At 37.5% G+C, this 22,726-nt stretch overlaps 2 protein-coding genes across 3 annotated transcripts in view; one reads left to right on the plus strand and one right to left on the minus strand.

Moving 5' to 3' along the window:
* cnpy1 (canopy FGF signaling regulator 1) overlaps window positions 1-9,426 on the plus strand; it is a 78,842-nt gene extending 69,416 nt beyond the window's left edge. For both annotated transcript variants that reach the window (XM_043690716.2, XM_043690717.2), the window contains exons 3-5: window positions 6,403-6,609; window positions 6,965-7,061; window positions 8,973-9,426. In XM_043690716.2, the coding sequence (XP_043546651.1) occupies window positions 6,403-6,609; window positions 6,965-7,061; window positions 8,973-9,016 (348 nt within the window). In that variant the 3' untranslated portion in view covers window positions 9,017-9,426. The remainder of the gene's footprint in view (window positions 1-6,402; window positions 6,610-6,964; window positions 7,062-8,972) is intronic.
* A 9,067-nt stretch (window positions 9,427-18,493) lies between these two features.
* Window positions 18,494-22,434, minus strand: en2a (engrailed homeobox 2a). Its single transcript, XM_043691094.2, has 2 exons — window positions 21,939-22,434; window positions 18,494-19,130 (listed from the first exon to the last, which is right to left on the minus strand). Exons 1-2 carry the CDS (start codon window positions 22,432-22,434, stop codon window positions 18,814-18,816), a joined length of 813 nt encoding a protein of 270 aa, XP_043547029.2. The 3' UTR covers window positions 18,494-18,813.
* Window positions 22,435-22,726: the final 292 nt, after the last annotated feature.

Below are 22,726 nucleotides of genomic sequence, written 5' to 3' on the forward strand. Positions count from 1 at the left end.
GTTACTAGTTGGCTTCCCTCGTAATTCATTTTCTGCACCTTTTATTGGTTTTTTTAAGTTATCTTTTGGTTTTTAAAGGCTTCCCAATACCTGTTTCCTACTAACCTTTATCACCTTGCATGCATTTTTCTCTTGCTTCTATTCTTTGCCTGGTTGCCTCATCCTCCCCTTAACATGTTTCTTCTTCAGAGGGATGAATTTCTTCTGTGCCTTCCAAATTATCATTCCCCCACCACCCGAAAATACCACCATTACAGCTTCACTATCTCCTCTGTTAGACTTCCCTTCTGATTAACTCTGGTCAGCTCCTCCCTTGTGTATTTTGGTTACCTTTACTCAATTGTAATATAATTACATCTGATTCTAGTTTCTCTCTCGCAAACTGCAGGGTGAATTCTATCGTATTGTGGTCACTGCCCCCTATTGGTTCCTTGACCTTCTGCTCCCTAATCAAGTCAGACTCATTATACATCACCCAGTCCAAAATAGCCTGTTCCCTCATGGAATCTACCACACGTTCCTCCAAAAAAATCATCTTGTCAACGTTCCATGAATTTCTTTTCTTGGTATTTGATTTTGTTTTGTTGCATGTACTGAGATACAGTGTAGTGTATTGTTTTGCATGCTAATCAGACAAATCATGACTTCCAGAAGCACATCAGTATTACATTCTGTTCTAGAACAGAATGCAGAATATAGTGTTATAGCTACAAAGAAGGCGCCAAGAAAGATCAATTCTAATATGAGATGTCCATTCATAAGTCTGATAACAGCAGGGAAGAAGGTGATCTTAAATCTTTTTCAAGCTTTTTTATCTTCTGCCCATTGGAAGTGCATGGAAGAGAGTATAACCAAGGTGGGAGGAGGTCTTTTTGATTATGTTGGTTGCTTTCCTGAAGCAGTGGGCAGTATAGATGGAGTCAATGGGTAGAAGGCTGGTTTGTGTGATGGACTGGACTGCATTCGCAACACTGTAATTTCTTGTGGTCTTGGGCAGAGCTGTTGCTATACCAAGCTGTGATGCATCCACATAGGATGCTTTCTGTGGTGCATCAATTAAAATTGGTAAGTGTCATTGTAGATATGCCGAATTTCCTTAGTCTCCTGAGGAAGTAGAGGCATGAGTGTGTTTTCTTGACTATAGCTTCTTAACTATGGTGTAGCAAAACTGGACGTGCTGGATTATAATCAATTGCATAATGTAGGTTTTGCTTTTGAATGGTCAGATCCCTTCTCTGGTGAATGGATTAGGACAGATTGTTGGTGATATTTACTCCCAGAAACTTGAAGCACTTGACCATCTCCACCTCAACACCACTAATACAGACAAGGGCGTGTTCTCCATTCGTCTTCCTGAAGTTGATGACCATTTCCTTCATTTTGCTGACATTGAAGGAGAAATTGTTGTCTTTACACCATGCCACGAAGCTCTCTAACTCTTTCCTGTTTTCTGTCTCGTTGTTGTTTAAGATCTGACCCACTATGGTGGTCTTATCATCAAACTTGTAAATGGAGTTATTGCGGAATTTGGCCAAGCAGTCATGAGTGTATGAGGAATATAGTAAGGGCTGAGTACGCAGCCCTGCGGGGCACCGGTGTTGAGAATTATTGTGGAGAAGATGTTGTCTCCTATCCTTACTGTTTACGGTCTGTGGATCAGGAAGTTGATGATCCAATTGCAGGGTGGAGAGCAGACTCCTGGGTCTTGGAGTTTGGAGATGAATTTGGCTAGAATTATGGTGCGTTGAGGGTGGAGCTAAAATCAATAAATAGGAGTCAGATATAGGTGTCCTTGTTCGCCACATGTTCCATGGATGAGTGAAGGACCAGGGAGATGGCTTCTGCTGTGGATTTGTTGCAATGGTAGGCAAATTGTAGTGGATCAAGGCAATCTGGGAGGCTGGACTTCATGTGTTCCATTGTTAACTTACTGAAAGATTTGTAGTCTTTTGGTGTCTCCATCCTGACTTCCTCAACAGACTAAAGTGCATTCCATCTGGACTGCAAGACAAGTGTACTCTTGTTCTGTCATTATCACAGGCCCACTCCTAGCATTCCCCCACACCAACAGCAACCCTCCCCCACCTCCCAGGTTGCAAGAATCGATGCTCACTGTGAGCAACGGCAGGGGTATTTCTCAACTTCCAGCATTTCTGTTAACAGAAATGTGAAATGATCTTGTTTAAGGATCATAAGTTAATGATTTTCCTTTATTATTCAACGATGCTAAAGACCAAAAAGTACAATTAACATTGTTTCAGTTTCATTTTTGCACAAATTCCTTTTTTATTAGCAGAACATAAAATATTCAGTCTACTTGGTACAATTCAACAAGAAAATAATCAGCTTCCTCTGAATAACCATATTTTCAAATGCATCCTTACATATTGGAGTGGGTGGGAATGAAGCGAAATTTAAATTTGCTAGTCTTCTAGTTCATGAACTATATGTCTAACTTGTATAATATTTAAGAATTTTTAAATATTTTGTTTTTTGGTGATACAAAATTGGACATGCTTGATTATAATCAATTGCATAGTGCAGGTTTTGCTTATAAATGGTCAGATCGCTTCTCAAATACAAACTGCTTATCAGTCAAGGAATTCTTATGAAATATCTTGCATAGCTGATACCTATACACTTCTTGGTTTATATGTATGTTTAGAGAATAGTAACAATGCTATTAGAGATATTGGTTTCAAACCAAGGTTTGTATTTAATCATTTTTATTTATCTGCCTGAATGTAGTCATTTGTGGATTTCAAATCATATGTATAGGTAAGGTACCTAGCAGAAGAGATGAGTGTCTCCATATTACAGCAGGTAGGTATGGCTACGAGAACAGGAGAGTGAGGAAAGATAGGCCAAGCTGGTGTGCTCCTGGTACCCTCTTTAACAATTCAAGACCTGCAGAGGCCAGTATGGAGGCAGGCCATTTGTTTCCTTCTGGTGAAAAATATGATGACTGATCTTTTTAATATGTGTAGAATTTTTTAATAAACAAACTGAAATTATTCTTAAATGTCGAGACTGCTGTTGCAAGGGCGTGGTTGCAAGTCATTTTAACTGAATACATTTATCAGTGTCTTATTAACTAGTTGACATTTTTCTTCCTGTCACTACCAAGAAATTTATTATACTACACTGCAGATGGATTGATGTAGGTTTAGAAAACCAAACAGACTGGTTGTTAGAGTAAAACATTCAAACTATTTTTATGCAGTGTCATTTTTTTAAAGGAATTTTCCATCTGTCATGTTTTATGAAAATATAGAAAGTATGTCTTGCTTCTGAAGATCTTAGTCCCACAATGGGTCAGTTGAGCAAAGTTTGATAATATTCCATTTTACTTTATTCATTATAGAGTATTCACCATCTGAATATTTGATCTCTTTACTGACCTAAAACTTAAATCCACAGTTTCATGGTAAAGTACGACCTTGGTAAAGGCGCTTTTTTAGGTAGTGATCTAATTTTGTACCGTGTCTGCACACTCCCCTCTGTCCATTTGTTTCATCAGTGCAGCTATTTCCTGCCTAAATGTTGTGAAATATTTAATTAAAAAATTGCATATATATTAAATACTAAAGTTAATCATGCTCAATTATTTTTATTTTAAAGTTTTTGAGGGAATTTCGCATAACTTACGTATCACTACTTTTTAGATTGGCATGCCAATTGTCTTGCTAGTTGTCGTTACTTGACTAAGTTAGAGGTGCCATGTTCTGATGATCCTCTGTGACCAATATTAAAGCTTACTCACTGAATAAGTGTCAAGTATACTCTGTGGAATTTTATTGTTCACCTTCAGTTTTTAAAAAAATGACTGAAGGGGTTTCATTAAAAGGTGGCTTGAGGCTGAAGACTGACATCTGACAGTTACTATGTAAACCATGGACAATATGGTTTTGATTTGAACCTCACCAGGGTCATTTTTCAAAGCATTGAGGAGATTGGTTTGCTGTAAACAGCTTTAGTTTTTCTTTCATCCAATTTTCACACTTCTATATTTTTGTTTCTGTTCTGTTCAGTAAAGTAATACTATTAATTTCCAACAAGTTAAAGTTGATATATTAGATAGCATGGAAAGTGTATTTAATTGCACAAAAATATACTACAATAGATTAAGTGCGGTATTAAATTTATAGAAGATTTCCATCACTTTAGCCATTCTTTCTATTAATCTGAATAGAAAATTTGCATCTAATGTTTTCAGTTTTTTTTTAAAATTAGCAATTTAGAGCAAACACGTATGGAACCCAGTCGGACAGATGGGCTTGTAATGCATAATACAGGCTTGTAATTAACCTACAAGATTTTCTCATTTTAAACAAATTGTTGCAGAAGATCTGCTTTTTTTAATCTGGGTCATATTTAGATGGAAACAAATGCTAACACGTAGCAATATAGCTTTGTATTCTATCTCGATCTGATTCTTTAAATTCTGCATATGAAGAAAAGATAGTGGTCATGCATTTGGAATGCTAACTTTTTAAGGTAATATATTCCTCTAACTGAAGCAAAACAAAATTAACATTTTTGATATATCACTGCAAAAACAAATTGTGGTAGTAAACATTGGTTTGTGAACTTAACAGTTGATCACAGCTGTGGGAGCTGGACAGCAATCATTAAAATAAAACTGCAACTTAAAAGAAGTGCTTTCAAAATTCAAATTGTTTGTATCTACTCTGTAAGCAAGAACGTTTTAGGTTTGCTTTCTTCCAAGTTGCAGATTTCTACTATTCTAGGCAGTCATTCTTGTCTTTTTTTTGTCATATTTATCTGGTGTAAACAATTTTTTTTATGAAATGTTCTCCAAATGCATTTTTGATAGCAGTTTGGCTATCTGTATTCTAAAATTGTTTTTGTTATCCTGAAGGTGGGAATTCATTCTATTGTGTTTCAACATTGGAAAAATCCAAAGCACTTCACCTTTATCACCTCTTTGCAGAGCATCAGTCTTATTTTTTTCGTAAGATAAGAAACTTTTGTCCATGCAGACAGGCAAAATTGATTGTGACTCTCTTCCATCACATTTTAATAATGGCAGTCTCTTCATTCTCATTTCAATGGCAGCTGCAATTTACAGGGCAGTATCTCAGACATCTTTTCTATTGGCAGAGTGCAGTGTATGTGTTTTTTTCTCCTCCCCTCTGTCACATCAAGGAATGCTTCTAGTAATATAGTGAATTTAAGCTACTATGACAGTGTTGAGGGAAAGTGTTTCTTTTCTGGACCTAGCTAAATGGTGCTCTGTAACATTGATTTGTTACAAAGCCACTAGAGAATTGATGTCATCCATAGTGATGGTAGCAATGTTGTTTTATGCAGATATAGCGTAAGATCCAAATGTTCATATAATTTTCCCTAGATCTTTTTACCAAAAATCTCGATCTGTGATAGATCTTGCAAACAAAGTTATATAAATATAAGTTGCATCGTTCTGCTCAAATAATCATATTAAGTCAGTAAAACAGAAGGAAACTCTGATCTAGGAACATAGTCAGAAAAACACTTATTTTAATGTTTAGGCACTGATGTATTTGCTTTGTGATCAGATGGCAGTGAAGCAAGGAGAAACCTTTTGTGTGAATGAACTGCTTATGTGAAAATGCATCCATAATGTAATCACTGGGACCGGAAGGGGCCATACTGTGTTTGAAAGGAGACAATGGAATCTGGCCATATCTACATTGCTGAAATAGAGTTCATCAGCGATTCAGCCCTTTGACTGCGGTTGTCATGCAAACTTCCTACTTTGATCAGTAGAGGGTGGCAGGAGGGACTCGCATAGGCCTGCGGATGTATCTCCTCTGTTTACCCTGTACTTGGCTTCAATTGAAACCCTTCCGGAGAAAGCAACGGGGTTCATTTTGCACCTTGACCTGTCTAGACAGTTAAAACTTTTTGTCCAGTTACTAAGCTAAAAGGCTATTCTGACCTCTTGTGCACTCTTTGTGGCAATTCACCCTAGGAGTATAGGTGTTGACTGGAGGTCTTCTTAAATTTGGTGAAGGGGGAGGAGATGAGACAATTCTGCAGCATTTATTCCAGGAAATGAAAACTGAGACTGTAGACCTGACTGACTTTTGGGCCTTGTTTTCTCCACTGAATCCTGAACAAGGATTAAGCAGCTGCTAGCAAACAAATGAACAGTGTCTAGACTGACCAGTCATTGAGCAAACTAGTTGTGGTGATCTACTAACTTAATTTTCTGAAGTGATATTTTTGTTCAAATTTTTTTGTAAGCTTTGATTGGACCAAAAATGTATTTGAAATGAACAAAGATGGCAAAAGCAAATACTAGGACATCTTTCAACTTGAGTTGCATTGTTAGTTTTAGTTTTGAGTTTTTAAAAAATGCGTAACGCATTGTTCATATTCTCTGTTTTCCTGCAGATTCCATATGCTAAGTCAGAGACTCACTTACTTGAACTCTTTGAAACTATATGTTCAAACATGGATGATTATGCATTATATGTGGATCCAGAGACCCAGAAGAAGACTTACATGAGATTTGCTCCAAGGGATTCTGAGAAACTGGGTTCAGTAGATTTTAAGAATTTCAAGTTTGATCCTGAAAATTCTAAATCACTAAAGTTTGTGGTAAGGATTTTTTTTGTGTGTGAACAGGCAGCTATTACAGCAGAGGGCACCAGAACTTCAGCTCATGAAATCTGCATTTAAAATTATGCTATTAAGGTTTCATATTTTATTAAAAGTAAACCAAAAAAAGTGTGATAATTGAACGGCTATTAGCTGGTGATCATATTTTTGCAGTTTCATGTTCTGTTATTTTAATGTGAAAATATTACAAGATGGTCTTTGCTATATTGGTTAGATGTAGGGAATAGAAAATGGCAGCAGGTAACAAAGGAACACCTAGAATTATATGTGTTTCATTTCAAAATGAACAAAACAAATTGTACTTTAATGTGATCTTACTGTTTCTGGGTCTTAGTGTGAAAGTATACTGGAAGAATATGAAGAGGAAATAATTTCTCTGTTTGCCCACGAGGCAGACCATGTGGCTGACAAGCTGTGCAGTGAGAAATCAGGTACTGCATCTTGTGTGGATATTATACTTCCTTTTGTCAGTTTCTTGTAGCTATATTGTATTGGTTACGTTGAATGGGAGAGAAATCTTTTAATCTGATTAAATAGTTTGGGTCATTACTTGCACATGTAAGTTTCTTCTGTTAAGGTACCATTAGCCAAACGGAACTTTTGCCTAATTTTTGATATTTATAGCCAGTTCAAACCATGTTGTTTGATATGCAACTTAAAACTCCGGTCAATAAATTCTTTTTTATAAACAGAATCAACTATAGTTTACTGGTAAGTAGATATACTGTGTTTTTAGATAATTGTATCCCACTGTTTGTGACTGGTTCCATTAGTATTCAGAAAAGCTGCGTGCTGAAAATCCCCTTAGCTGAAATGAGATTCTTTAGGGAATAAATGGCTAAAATCTCAATTTTCTTTTGATTAGAGTCTATCGTTAATAACTAATATACTTTTTCATCCGTGGTGTTGGTAATGAAAAGGTGATGAATCGTAATGTTAATTTCAAATAGTTAAAAGCTGCAAAGCTTTAAATTCAACAACATTTCACTTGATGTGTTTTAGTATGTCTGATAATAGCTGTTTTTTGCTAATTCTTCAAGCCATTTCTTATGTTTCTCACTAGTGCCATTGTTTTATTTCAAGCTATGGTTAAATTGCCTTGAGAATCTAAATAATCTTTAATATTTAGTTATGTATTTTGCTGTTTAATTTTAACTAAAGATCTAGGTTAGTTCACTAGAATCAGCAAAAATAAAGTTTGAAAAACATTATAGCTTGGGAGAATTAGTTCTCCTGCAAAACACTGTTGATTATTAGTTTGTTGTTAGAATTTCTAATTCAATTTGCACAAATGAAGAGGTAAGTTGGTACATATTTGTAACAGACTAAAGTAAGCTGTAGTCACATAAAGTGCACCTGACATTGAAGATGAAAAATAATTCTCTTTTGTAGTTCAGAATCTCAAAAATTGATTTTTTCATGCTGTTTATTTTCAATGAGATTAATTAGTAATATAGTAGGAATATTTAAATAGGTCTCTATATACTGTCTGATAAGATCTTCAATTCATAAAAATTGAGTCTGATCTTTCAAGTCAGCCCTTGTCTGTTTCTGTAAATGTAGTTATAGTGAACCTTTTTTATTTTGTATGTTTAACAAGCTATTAAACAAACATAGCAGACTGAAATGTCCTTTCATATTCTGCATAGGTGAAACTTTACAGTTTAAAAATGATTTGTACTTTGAACTCATAGTCTCACACCAATATAATTTTAAATTATCTCCACGGGTTTTGGAATATTTGGAGTACTTAAAACATTTTAAAATTAAAAGAACAGCTTTTTTCCCAACATGGTTCACATAAAAATATAAAACTGTTTTCAGAGGTTTGCTGCGATCTTTAAGGCAAGAACTGCAGAACATATCAACCAAAAATTTGGGTTTTGAATTAACTTTAAGATTTATGTTTTGAATCACCTTTAAGGCATTGTAGAGGTACTAAATGTGAAGGTCTGTTTACCTCCAATGTAATAATTTTAGTGAAGTACTTCTTTAAATAGTGCCAAATGACGTTGAGTTTTGGATTGTTTGTAACAGGTGGTTAATAAGTGTCTGTTCCACTGTTTCCTCAGGCTTTCACAGCCTCAAAAAATCAAAACAATTGACTTTTGGAAAAACTACTACTTAATGCAAGACGCAATAAGACTTTTGTTTAAAAATTGCTTTTTGCCCAAGCTAAATCTTTTAATGTTGATCCTTTTAAATATATTATTAAAGTTAACCTCATGCAAAACTTAAGCTATTAAAGTATCATAGATATTGGAATATTTCATACTATTTCATGAATAATATCAAAAATATAAACTTGAAATACTTATTTATTTGTCTTTTCCTTAAACCAGAGATATGTGATCTATCTGGACAAAGTTTCCATTCTGATCTATAATCCTGCAAAGAACTGGTGCATATCAAGTTGGACTAGGAGAATTATAAATGACTGCATCAACAGCTGGCGAATTTACACTGGACCAGGGCTACTGCTCTGAATTTGTTGTCTGCTCTTCAATAACTACTAATTCAGATACTTTCATTATGGTTGTTCTTTTGATAACTCTTGATTTGTTCTAGTGTTCTCATTACCCTCAATTTTATTAAACAGATTTTATAACCACGAGGAGTTTTGATTAAATCAATAATCTAAATTTGGAAAGATTTTTAGCTTAACACGGGAACCAGAAAATAATACTTACTACTTTTCCTCTCTTGTTCAAATAAATTATGTGATGATTTTTCACTAGGATTATTGCCAATTTTATAATCTATGCCTCCAAATAAAAATACAATTTTCTTCTGAAACAGTGGATTTGTTTGAGTTTTATTCTAGTTATCGGGATTGTTGTTTTCCTTGCAGCTAATGCATTAAATATTTAAAGGGTGCACAGCAGTCTCTGAATCCAAAATCTAACTTTTGTGTTATCCTTTGATTGTTCTGCAAACTTTTAGACTGGGTTTGCCCATTTCAGCTTGGCTGTTTGATATTCTTGGTCAAAATTAAATAACTGTTAATGTGCTGTAAATATCATGTCACATGAAGTAGAAGTCTTTTCATTCTACTGAAGGAGCACAAATTTTCATTTCTCAATTAATTTTTTTTTTGCCTTAACTCATTTATTTCCAATTTGTATCATTTATGAACATTTTTGTGATATCAAACTGAAACTAATGTATTTAGCTCAAAATATTTTTAAATCCACTGTCTGCTTAGTACATTTTAATATAGTTCTAACATTTTAGTGTAAATAAAAATCTACATTCATTTTGAATTTTAGTGCCTTTAAACTTTTAAATTATTTTAAATTGATGTTTAGGCTGTTCACACTGCTCATTTTGAACCAGAATATGTCTTAAGAGCAAACCTTCCTTCAAATTAGATTCGTTTTCAATTATGCACACATCTTGAGTGGATTTTTTTAAATGCACTCTTCAATGGATTAGAATAAAAGGAAGACAATGTGCAAGTGTCAGTAAATGTGTTTTTATGTTCAAATCGATGACTTTTTAGCAGATCTACAAGTAAACTTCATTGTCACTTAGTGAAACCAAAGATCCCTTAAAACGTGAAGCTGCTGTCATTGGCTCCATAATTGTTTCTTTATAATGCTGAAATTGACACATAATCTATGGTCAGGAGGTCAAAGTCTTAAAGAATGTCCAGTTTAAACAGGAACTTTCAATTTTGAAATCACCGAACAAGCTGAAAACTGATAAATGGTCTATTTAGCGGTTACCAGTTCACGATCTAGTAAGTAAATGTGTATTATGCAGATACTTTGAAATATTTTTCAATTCTTTGATAATCGCGGCAAACTTTCCCTACCGCGTTTATATTTGGAATTGTGCACGACTCCATTAATGCTGTGTACGTTCTCTTGTGTGTGTGTTTTTTGGGGGGGGAGAGCACATACTTGTAATTCAATGCAGAGTCCTGCTGGGAAGTGTAAACTCGTGGGAATTTTGTTCACGATGTCCCTTTTAAACGTATATTTGACCATTCGTTCTCCCCCCCCCCCCCCCCAAATGAACTTTGTGAGGATAAGGCCATCGTTTGTGATCATTCAGAACGAAACATCCAGTTTTTTTTGGTTAACTGCTGGCTGGACGATAGCCCGCGAGGGCTTCCATTCTGGAAATTCTCGGCGTTAATGAGGAATTAAACCTTTGTTGTGACATGTGGCTTCGTGGTCATAGCTTTTAAGTCGAAGAAATCTTCTCAATCCGGGTTACTGGCCGAAATCTGTTTCGTGTATGTTTAATGCTTTTTAAATGGATAATTGTAAGTTTCCATGAGACTCTTTTATGTTAACCAACTCCAGAAAACAAGGTTACGGCTACTCTTCATTGTACATTTTCAGAGTATGCATTTCTCAATATACTGTGAACATACAAATGAATTCCCATATTAGAAATAAGTAGGTTTGTGAGATTGCGGCTTTTGTTTTAATTATACTCGATCTCTTCAACCCCCCCACCACCCACCCCCACCCTCCTTCCCGAGCCAAGATACTCCGGGTTCTTAGCTTCTCTTTCACCGCCTTCTGTGTGTAGTTGAAGCAATGATAATATATAGTTTTTAAAGCACATTGTCACTACAGTTACATTGAAACAGCCATTACCCATTCTACCAATCACCAAAATCAATATTCGAAAGGCCCGATTGTGAAACTGGTGGAATGGACTTAGTTTAGCATCTGCAAACTAGATAGATAAATGCTTATTTCCTTCTGTTCCTATACGCCTTGGCAGGGGAGCTTAGCAAGGTCAGTGACACAGCTGCTAAGGCTTTGGGTGGAAGAGAGGGAGTATCTTTCTTTAGACTGGCCTAGTCTGTATGAAGGACTATTTTGTAAAATAACCTAAATTCAATATCATTGAACCAGGAGGTCCACCTCAATCAGAACTGCAGCAAAGTGGCTCTCTACAGTCTGACAAAGTTCAGCCTCTGAGCTGCAGCATTAACTTGTATTCTAACAAGATTAAAATATATTTGTCCTGGGGATTAGCATACTTAAATCCCCCTTCCCCTTTTTTGGTGGTGGCAGTTCTTTGATCTGTGTTGCATGGCAAGAGTCTGGCTTGGTCCTGGCCATCCGAGTGCCAAGTGTGAAATCGGCCTGATGTCATCCCTATTCTTCACTTTTACATCTTTCACCAGTTTAATTATATTTCCGCCACAAAAGACTGGCGCTTCATTGCATATTCAAGTTGGACAAGGAAGCATTAAAAAGTGTGGGTGAAATAACTGAGGGGGGAAGGGATCGCTTTTGTGTTGAAGACAGCTAGTGGGACCCAAAAAAACTTTCCTGCTATTTATTTTGTTTTCACTTCCCCGCCCCCAATACACTCTACCCCGAATGCTTTAAAACTATAACACTACCTTTCCTGTGAGCGTGAGATGTCGTAAAACAAAAAATATTTAAGATGGCCCGTTGTAGTTCTTAACCGAAACGTTTTCTTACGCACCGCCATTTGCAATACTTGTTTGGAAAGTCACTGGGAATAATCCATTTTAGTTCATCACCGCGGGTTTAGATTGGTTAAAGAGGGATTGATAGGAACATGTCAGCTCGACAGTTTGACGAGAAGCTGTAAGAGATCGCGAGTTTTATTTAGAGGCGCGGGGATGAGAGGAAACGAACCACCTGCAGTTGTGGCAGGAGCTTTGACCTTCACCCCAGTCTCCTGGCCACTGATTCCATTCACAGTGTCTGAGAGGCACAGTTGCTCCCCACTTGTACAGGACCAGGCTCATCAAGGCAGTGACCATTGGGCGTAACTTCCACATACAAGCTAAGCAAGAATAGAAATGCAGATTACTTCTTTAGCATTTGATACCGGGTCAATGCTGGGAAATGCTCTGCTCTGACAGCTTGTATTGTCTGAGATTTTCTGTAACGTTTCCCAGTCTCTGTACTTAGTAGAGAAAGGTAGGAACGAGTGGAACTTAATGTGGTTTGGCGAGGAAATAGAGGTACTCATGGTGTGAAGGGCAAACGGCACCTCCTATTTTCCTGACAGGAGCTCCCCTATGGTGCGAATAGAAAATTCATATGATTAGAACTTCCTGCCTCAGACCAAATTAAAAAAATGGAGAAAATGCTGAAAGCAATTGGCCCAAAACTTTGTAAAAGAAAAACCTCCATCAAATATACACGTATAATTTATGACATCAAATTGACATTACACGTGTCATAACTGTTCAGATGTTTAATTTTGAAAGTTATTTGGAATATATTTTTAAACACAGAGAGGGAAATTTGAAATACGATCACGTAAATTAATAGTTGTAAAATATTAGAATCTATATTGGCTGCTTTTATATATCAAGAAAATAAAATATTGAGGATTTCAAAGTGGTGTCCTATGGTTCCCGCCTCCTAGAACTATTTCCTCTTCGCTCTCTCTCTTGACATTTCCAAATATTTGAACCCGAAATATATTTTTCTGCTGTTTTTTTTTTGTCATAAAATATCACATTTAATAGGGTAGCAAAGAAAGAAGTAGATTTTCTATTTAATCCAAAGGTTTTTGAATTAACGTGAATGTCAGTATTTTGACAAGTATTGCAAAGTCGTCAATATAATTGCGTATATTAAAAGACAATGCACCGTCCGTTAACAACAAGAATATTAACTTGTCATTCAAATGATAATTCATTCGCCATATTAGGTTTAAATGAGATTTTTCAGTCGACGTAATGTTTCCAGGTATGATAAGCGCCAGCCGCAATCCGGATTTTACTTGTCGGCATTTTACACAGGCTCCCAAAATCTAAATATCGGCATTCAGTCTAACGGAACGGGGTCCTGAAATTGTTCTATTGAATGAATATACTTCCCCCACTTAATTAGGGTAATAATTGCCACCGCTCTTCAAACTTGCTGCACGTCTCGTTAAATGTGCAATAAAAACAGAAAATGCTGGATAAACTCAGCGAGTCTGGCAGCATCTGTGGAGAGAGAGTGTTAACATTTCGAATCCAAAGACATCTACAGAACTCCAATTTCTTAAGAATTTTCTGATTTTATTTCAGATTTCCAGCATCATCAGTACTTTGCTGTTATCCGTTAAACGTTGAAGTATTCAGAATTGAACAGTGATAGGAAGTTTGAACGTGGACTGCAATGTGAAACTGCGCTTTATTTTGCTAACAATGAAATTTCGCGTATGGAAAACTTTTCTTCATGTCCATTCCTGGAATGTTTTTAAACCTCAGCAGTACCCAAGAGTACAGAAAGTGTATTTGTACATTCTTGGGTACTTGAGCGGCTATGTTAATTCACATCTCTCAAAGCATTTACCATAGGTCTCTTCACCTCCTTGCCCCTTCTGTGACTTGTTTACCTAAAAACAATCCAATTAAACTTTCTCTTTTGAAGCTTCTGACTATAGTCATAGTTCACAGATGTTCTCTTTTTCAGTATTTAAATGCTGGCAATACTTTGGTAGAAAGAAGCCATTTGATTCTAAAATTAATTTTATGATCACCAAATCCGTTGAATAATTGGACTATTGTCTGGTAATGATTCATCAGAATGGTTTGAAAATCAGAAAGAGATTGTGCAAATTTATAATTTCTTTGTAATGCGTTCTCGTTTAATGTACCCTACCACGGGACTGTTTATTTTTAACCATAAATTTTATTTTCTCAGTGTGATATATGTGATTGTAACTAAGACCATAAAACTCCAGAGCTTGAGAGAATCGGTGGCAAATGCTTGTTTCTTTGCCCTCTTAAACTTACAGACCTATGCTTCTTTATTCGTCTAATGCACATCGATAAATGTACGTTTAGGTGGTGAGAGGAGCCAGGACATTTAATAGAAAAGCATTTAAGGTATTGTTAAACCCACACGCCCCTAATGTTTATTCACTTGACACAGAACACCGGCCATCATACTTAATCTATTTGGTTGACGAGTGATCACTTGTATCTTTGGTTCAGGTAACAAAATGTGATGGCGTTATAATTTCAATAGTATGCTCCCCAAACAATCCAGAACAACAAAATAAGTCCATTATTATTGATCAGATCCATGATTAGTTGCAATGTTATTGTGATATTTCTTAAACTCGTTTAATTAATAGTATCAAATAAACCAAAAATAAAATATTCCTTAAGATTATACCTCAAAAACTGATAAATTACATTTAAATGAGTACTTCTCAAAGAATAACGTTTTCTCTAAAAACGTATAGGACTACTAACTAAAGAATACAGATTCTGTCCGAGAACAAATCGTCTACAAATCTAATAAATACTACATAGTCCGAAATCAACAATTAGATTCACATGCTTTAAATTTGCACTTAACTCCAAAGAGAATCCACAAATATTACTGGCGTAGTAATAAATAGCCAGAAATGTTGGGTACACATGAAAACTACAGAACTTTGAAGATGAATTCTTCTTTCAGAATAAAATTGGCTAATTTTCAGATCTCTGCGATTAATTCATTTTAGCTTTTGGGAGAAATTTTCTTTTGCCGAACACCACGTGAGAATGTTCATTATTTATACAGCAAAAACGTAACGGGAAGCCTCAATGTATTTTACTCCCATCAAGACAATTAGGAATTGGTGGTAGAAACGCAATCCACAACTGCATTTCGGTCCCCCCACAAATGCTCAGTTAATTTCTTCTCGTCAAACGTTGGCAGCTGCTTGTGATCTTGAAAAGGATTTCTGCTGATTTCTACCGGAATAGTTGCCCCAGGTTCTTTTAGGGCGCAGGTCCCTTTAATTATAATCTGAAATCAAGCCTTTGTGCTTTTTAGAGAAAAACATCAGCTAAACCTTTATTAGTGATCCTTTTTTCTAACTTTAAAGAACGCTATGAGTCTTAACCAAAATAATTGAGTTCTGGACTTTATTTTACATTGTCTTTCCAAGTATTTATAAATCCTTTCTTCCACTTAAAAAAATATTTTACTTGGTTTCCCTTCCATTTTCAACAACGTGGCTTTATTCTCGTATTTCACCCATATTTGTTTTGGGAAGCATAATATGGAAAAGACACGGTCGATTGTTAAACACAGGGCCCGTATTTGCTACCGTAAGCAGTTTAACCAAGATCCGCAAATCCTTTTGTTTTCTGAAACTTTGCCTGACTGATAAAATGTTCTAGAATACTGTGTTGAATCTTTTATGAGCATTACAGGCCTTAACAATTGATTTCTTGTCCTTAAATAACATTCTATATATGTTCACATACAGACAACATACATTTAACCCAGTACGTCAATGCACAGCGTGGCGCCAAAGGCGGTATTTTGAACTTGTCACTTTATCTTTAGAATTAGAATTGGCTTTCTTGTCACATGTACTCACGTGAGTACAATGAAAAGTTTACAAGTCGCCACTTACGGCGCCATTTTAGGTACAAAGGTACCTAGGTACAGATTCTTAAATACACTGTGGGTAATTTTGAGAGAGCTTAGTTTACATATTTACTACACATGCGAATATCCAAGTGCATACAGTCAATTTATGAGTCATTTACAACTAGGTTTTCTTTCGGAAATGATTGAAGAGTACGCAATCGTTGCATTAAAGTTCCCATTGTTTGTAAACTGTGATCTTATGAAATAAAGATTGTTTTTATATGTATAATTCCCGTCTGGTGCTTATAGCCGTAATGGCATAACCTGCTCGCACCGAATTAGATTCGAACCTAATGTTGCAGGCTGTTTCCGAAAGAAGCGATAAAACGGTTCATCATTCAGAATCATGTTGTATATTACACACTGCAAGAAACCAGCCAAAGCGAAGCTTAATTTTAGAGCGATTGGATGCAAAATTGCATACACAACCTTTGATGCTCATAAACTAGACTTTAAAAAGTGAGTCAATTGCTAAGAAACCGATTTTTTTTTGCCTGTACTCTATGGGAGCAAAGGGCTTCCATATTATCCGCATTCGGTTCTAAATGAAATATTACTGAATAAATGTTATGCCTGGGAGCGTACAATTGTTTATTTCTCCATAGTCGGAACAAAACACTTGTACAGGACAAATTTGAACGAATGATATATATAGTTTTTATATATATATATAAAATTTTCACCGTTTTAAGTCTGGAATAATACAAATAAAATCACAGTCACAATATTATAACTTAGAATGTATACAGATTGAATACTTTTCTTTGATATCTAGTTGGCAAAGCGTTCCTACACGATTTGTATTCCTACCTACTGTATCTTGCTGTTCCTATTTCCCTATGAGTACTTTCTATTCTAGGCACTTGCTGCTAATTTCTGTTCTCTGTTAAACTTTTATCCACTGTCATTGTACTCACGCAGGTTTCACGGAAATCAAACATCTAACAAAAATCACGGAATTTCCCAGGGTCCAGTCTGTTGTTTATCTCCTATTTAACCAACACCAAGTAAAATGTGTAAGGTGTGAAGTTGAAGGCAACATAGGACGTTTTAAAATATAGTTCGCGTTCCCAGGTTTGCGTCTATTGCGGACAAAGTTACACCAATTTTACTAAGTTTAACGCAGCGAAAGCAAGTGTCATTTTACCAGGTATGACACTAGACAATGAGGGACCTCCACATCTCTGAATAAATGTTTCCCTTTACTACACATTGGGATAACTGCGACAGAATATAACAAGCGTGCTCACAGCGTCTATTTTTGTCCGAGATGTTAGATTGTTTGCGATTGAATAGTTAGAAAATAAACCCATGTTTATGTGTTTGGCACCTACCCTTCGACATACAGAAAGCGACGACCATGTGGGCGTGTAAGGTAACACTGCATTCGCGAAACGAGACACTAAAAAAGGGGCTTTGAAATTACAGCTTGATATAATTCCATATTCCACCTTTAGTTTTATAAAAAAGGACGATAATTGGAATGCCGAACGGTAAACAAAACAAAATCGCAGAAAACGTGTTATACATCTGTGCTGTCTTTAAATTTGGGGCTCGGTGAATCGGTCAGCGTGTTGTAATCTCAGCGTCTTTGTAGGTTAGAGCGCAGATACAGAGGTACTCGCCGCTTGGATTAAGTTAATTGATACAATGCATAAACGTGGCGACTTTCGGGTGGCTTTACGCTGCACAGTATTTGTTTTTCATTCAACAACAGAGCTATCGTGACAGGATCTAAATTAACGTTAATAACGAGTGGCTTTCCATTTTCAATGTCCGTTTCCTTTCCTAAAAAAATAGGCTTTTTTTTCAGAACCGCATACGGACTTTTGGTCATTTGCATCTGGAATCGAGTTTTGTGAGTTTGAACTTGACATTTTGAGACTTTCACTTCCCCAGCTCTTTCCCTCGACCACAGGAAGGCGCTCCAGAGGCGGAAGCCCGTGACTAAGAGTTTTGCTTTCTAACCACCCCTTCTTGTTATTTATTAAAAAATAAAACAAAACTTTCAGTGTTTAAGCATCTCTTGGGGAGTTCCTCGAATCCTCTGCACCTTTCCAGCGCATTAAATGTTGCAGATGTTTCATATCTGACCAGATCAAAGGGGGTTTAACCTTCCAAGTTGTCTTCAGCAATGTGTCTAAACATCTAAGCGTATATTGGAAAAAATATAGCTCCCCATCCCCGCCTGCAAATCATCTGAACTACAACTAAGTCCAGTCCATTGAAAAGTCAGCTTCCTCAGAAATGTTTGCGGTTTAAAGGGGACAGGTCGAAGTGTTCTCGCCAGCAAACTGCTTTGTCTTCGTTTGCCTAACTTTTTGTTTTTGTTTTTTACTTTTAAAAAAAAACAATCCCCCCCCAAAAAAGCTGTAAACCTCGTTAGTAGAATCAAACATTTGATATTTATTTAATTTAACATTTTCTTTTCTGTAAAACAACAACGGCAGGAAAATTCTTTGGACTTTAGCAGGTGGGTTTAAATTTCACACCAGACAGTTCACCGAGCGCCTGCAACATCCAGTCGGCGCCGAATAGAAATTTGCAGCCAACAGCATCCACTGCTTCTGAGATCCCAGAAACAAAAATCTCATCATATATTGAAATATTTCAGTTTCTTTTTACATCGCCTTACCTGAATTATATACACAATATTGCGGAATAATATCTCATACAATTTAACTTTTTTTTGTTTTAAAAACTATGCTGGTATATTTTTTTCTCTCTTAGTAACACTGGCCCTTATTTCGATTTATATTATTGCATTGTAGTTTTTCTTTTAACTTCTGTTGTCCGCTCTGTGCTATTCACTCTCTTCCTTGTGCTCTTTCCCCGTGCTGGAGTGGTTGTATAGACCTTGCGCCATTAAGTGGAGTGCCAAGGTGTTCTTTGATCCGCTAGCTTTCTTGATTTTGGCTCGCTTGTTCTGAAACCAGATTTTAATTTGGGATTCGTTGAGACTGAGTTCATGAGCCAAGCTCTGCCGGCGCTGTTCGGTTAGGTAGCGGTTAGTCTGAAACTCGGCTTTCAGTCTCTGTAACTGCTCCGCAGTGAACGCTGTCCTCGGTCGCTTGTCCTCTTTATTAAGATTCTTCTTCTTTGGTTTTCGTGACCTGGGACCTAAACAAAAACAAAATCAAATCCAACACTTTAAAAAAAAAAGCAGTAAATGTTGATTTTAAAAAGCCAAAAGAAAATCTATTTTTAACAATAAACTGCTACGAAAAAAAAACATACAATTGTGAGCTTGCTCCCAAATACTCTACAATAAATCAAAACTTTACAAGATAACAGTGTGAGTTTCCGCCAGGGTTGCACATTTATCAGTCCCTCCTGATTTATCAATTAATTTCAACATGAAAACTCGCGGCCATCAGCTTTCAATTGTAATTTTTGGAAATTAGGTTATTCGCTAGTTTAGGTCAGAGTGGCGGTGGGTTAGATTTCTGAGGTCGGCCTACAGGAATTGACAGTTCCCTCTGCTCTATTAAACGCTATTATTTATTACATCCCCATAACGGCATCCAAAACTTATCCAGGTCCACAGTGTACAGCCTAAGTGTGCATCTTATTGCAAAATTAGAGCCACTGAGTTAGTGCTGCCCGTGTGGCGCTTACTCTATTCCTAAACTCTGAAACCCCACTTCAGGCTGTTTAACCGCTTCTGAAATTTACTGGGCGTCGAGTTGACATGCTCCCCACTCCGATATGGCATATCTTCTTTGGTACAGGTGACACAATTCGGGAAATTTTGAGAAAAAGGGCATAGTAGATGACCGCATTTGAACTCACAGATTGTCTGCCGCTTGGTCATGTTGGTTTGATTTGGAAGATGTAATATTTATTGTGCTGATGGGATTTCCCCCGTTCAATGAGCAATCCAGAAAGGGAAAGACAGAATAAAAGTAACTCTGGCGTGCTCATTATTTGTTGTATGCAATTTGAAATCCATGTGAAGAATCGAATAGTAAGCAGGACGGCTCAATCACCATTTGTCTAAAAAAAAATTTAAATGACACTAAAATGGAGGGACCGAGGTTGGAAAGTAGTGAATTAACAGGAAACCCAATGGCGTGCGCGAGAGAGTATCCATTGGTAAATATTTTTGAATAAAGGGTAGGCAATAATGAGAGAGGGGGGTGTGAACGGTTCACTCCTACCTGAACGTGCAGTCAGGAAATATCCTAAAATGTTAAAAAAAAAAGCAACACTTCAGCAAATGTTTGATTCGGTGCAGGATGCACATACAAGGTACAGTCACATTTCTCTGGCAAGTGGACTTTGGAAGGGAATGCATTTTAAAACAGACCGTATGGGAGAAGGGGACGTGGAGCCGATTGACACCTATTTGTGGTTGTAATAATAACCGTTATCGCAGGCGATGAATCAGAATGGGAACCAAGTGCAATTATTGGATAAGGAAGGTCTCCTGGTTTTTATATTTTGGCTCCCAGACGGCCATAATGCTGGGGTCGATTAAATTTTTAATGCCCGTCCTACGCCTCGGCTATGCTGAATTCAACAGACCACTATTACATTTGTAAAACTACATGGAAAAACAGTTTTATTTAGAACATACTCTTCTAATGTTCTGCTTTTCCAGAATCTCGCTTGGTTGTAATTTAAAATGAAGCAAGGCCGTGATAAAGTGAACGCATCACTGGCTGCACCCCCTCCCTCCTGCACATAGTCAACCCCCAAATTAAAGGCAATATTTCTACGGAATAAATACGACATCAGAACATTGCTGGAAATTGTGTAGTATTTTAGGGTAAATTATTTAGCCGTGACTTTCATCTGGCCGAGGGCTGAAGTTGCATTTTCTGTCCGTTTAGAAATTTCAGATTCAGCTTCCAACGCAGCGCGTTAGCAATGAATTTACAGCGAGCGTTTCTCTTTTTTTTTAAAGAAAATTTACTCCTTACGAATTCCGTCGTCCAGTATGCTCCTTGAAAACTGCAAATCGGAAGCCGATCTAGTTTACAGAGGCCTACTTGCCTGATACAAAAATATGCTAAAGACTAGTCAACAAAGAGGGTCTATCTCCCAGACAAACCCGAGCAATGGAGCGCAGCTTGAGCGTTTGCGTATGTTCAAAACGATCAGACTGGTTTGTATTCGGGGGTGAAAAAAAAATCTTAGTTTCAGCAGCGGAAACCCCGAGTTACCGTCCATTTTAATCTAACAATGGCTTGGGCTCTGTCTGAAACAATGGGGCTTGTGAGAATTCACCCAGTAGATGCTCCTGTTGAAAAAAAATATGAACAGCAAACCCCGCTCCGGGAAGCAGTTTAACCAGGGCGTTTAAAAAAAAAACAGACTGTGCCTCTGCCTACAAACCTCGCCAACTTGAAAATCTACCCTTTGGCTTTCACGAGAAACCATAACGGAGTTCGACGTGATTCCAAAGTGTATCAAGTGAAGATTCAGCAGTATTCCCTTTTCCTCCCAGGGAGAGGGACATATTCTGGAATTTAGACACAAACACCCTCACTGGGAAAAAAATTAAATTATAAAGACGGACTGGATCTGAGGATATCCCACGTGTGTGTGTGTTGAGGGGGGGGGGGGAGTGAGATCTCTTTTGTTATTTTGCAAATCGAAACCCATTTTCACAACAGCCAGCCGCACATCTCACGGTCACCGCTGCTGAACTGATCAATTCGGAGTAACTTTTTTTTCTGACATTGATTTACTGCAGAGCGGGGCTGTATAATATAGTGTCACGTGGAAAACAGTCGAAGTTTCTTTTGCAAGGCACAATGAAGTTAAACAAACCGGAGCAAAAAAAGAGGCGCTTTCACGTTGCCTTTAAAGTTTACAAACAACCTTGTTGCATTTTTTTTTTGAAAGGCAGGGAATGAAACACAGTTTAAAGTTTTTTTTTGGTTTGTGTGTGTGTTTTTGTGTGTGTGAGTGCTCTCTTACCTGAAGAAGGCCTGTCGGAGTATCTAGTGCAGTAAACCCATGCAGGCCATAACATGGGCTGCGAGACCGCGTTGCTGCTGCTCTGGGAACTGTCCGAATCTGAGTTCTGGGACTGCTCGGCGCTCTCTCCGTTCCTCAACGTTCCCTCAGCCGACACATCGCGTTTCTTTTCCGGGCCGGAAGGGCTGCTCGGAGCCCCTGCACCGACCCCGCTGCCGGCACTACCACCACCTCCTCCTCCTGGCCCAGGAGGACTGCCCCCCCTCTGTCCGGACGGACTGACGTTCTCCCTCCCGGGGATATGACCGGGTTCCCGGTAGCCGTCTTTCCTCTTACCAAAGTCCGGCCGGAGGATATTGTCGATGAAGAAGTTGGTGATGCGGTGGGGGAGCTGATGACCGGGTCCCTGCAGGAGGGGCAGGATGATCGCACGGTTCGACGCGTCGCTCGACTCCTGGTTGGCTCCGCGGTGGTTACTCGCATCATTTCCTTCCATAGTGTGGATGTTAGAAAGCTTCGCAACTCTTTCAGCTTGCTTCCAAATTGCAACCACCCGCCCACGCCCGCCCCCCCCAAAAAAACACACACTTTGTTGCGATCGTCCGCTCACTGGACAACGATATCCAACTTGGCTTGAGAGGTAGGCGCAGAGCAAAGGCACCGAATCTTGCTCCTCTGTGTCTGTATATATGTATATATATAGAGAGAGCAATATATTTACAAGACCTCTCTCGTTTAATTTCGTCCCAGCATCAATCTCTGAAGCCCTCTCTCTCTCTCACACACAC

The sequence above is a fragment of the Chiloscyllium plagiosum genome, unplaced genomic scaffold (genome assembly GCF_037043375.1).
Source record: "Chiloscyllium plagiosum isolate Xiang-an unplaced genomic scaffold, Cpla_swu_hap1 HiC_scaffold_5, whole genome shotgun sequence".
NCBI classification, from domain to species: domain Eukaryota; kingdom Metazoa; phylum Chordata; class Chondrichthyes; order Orectolobiformes; family Hemiscylliidae; genus Chiloscyllium; species Chiloscyllium plagiosum.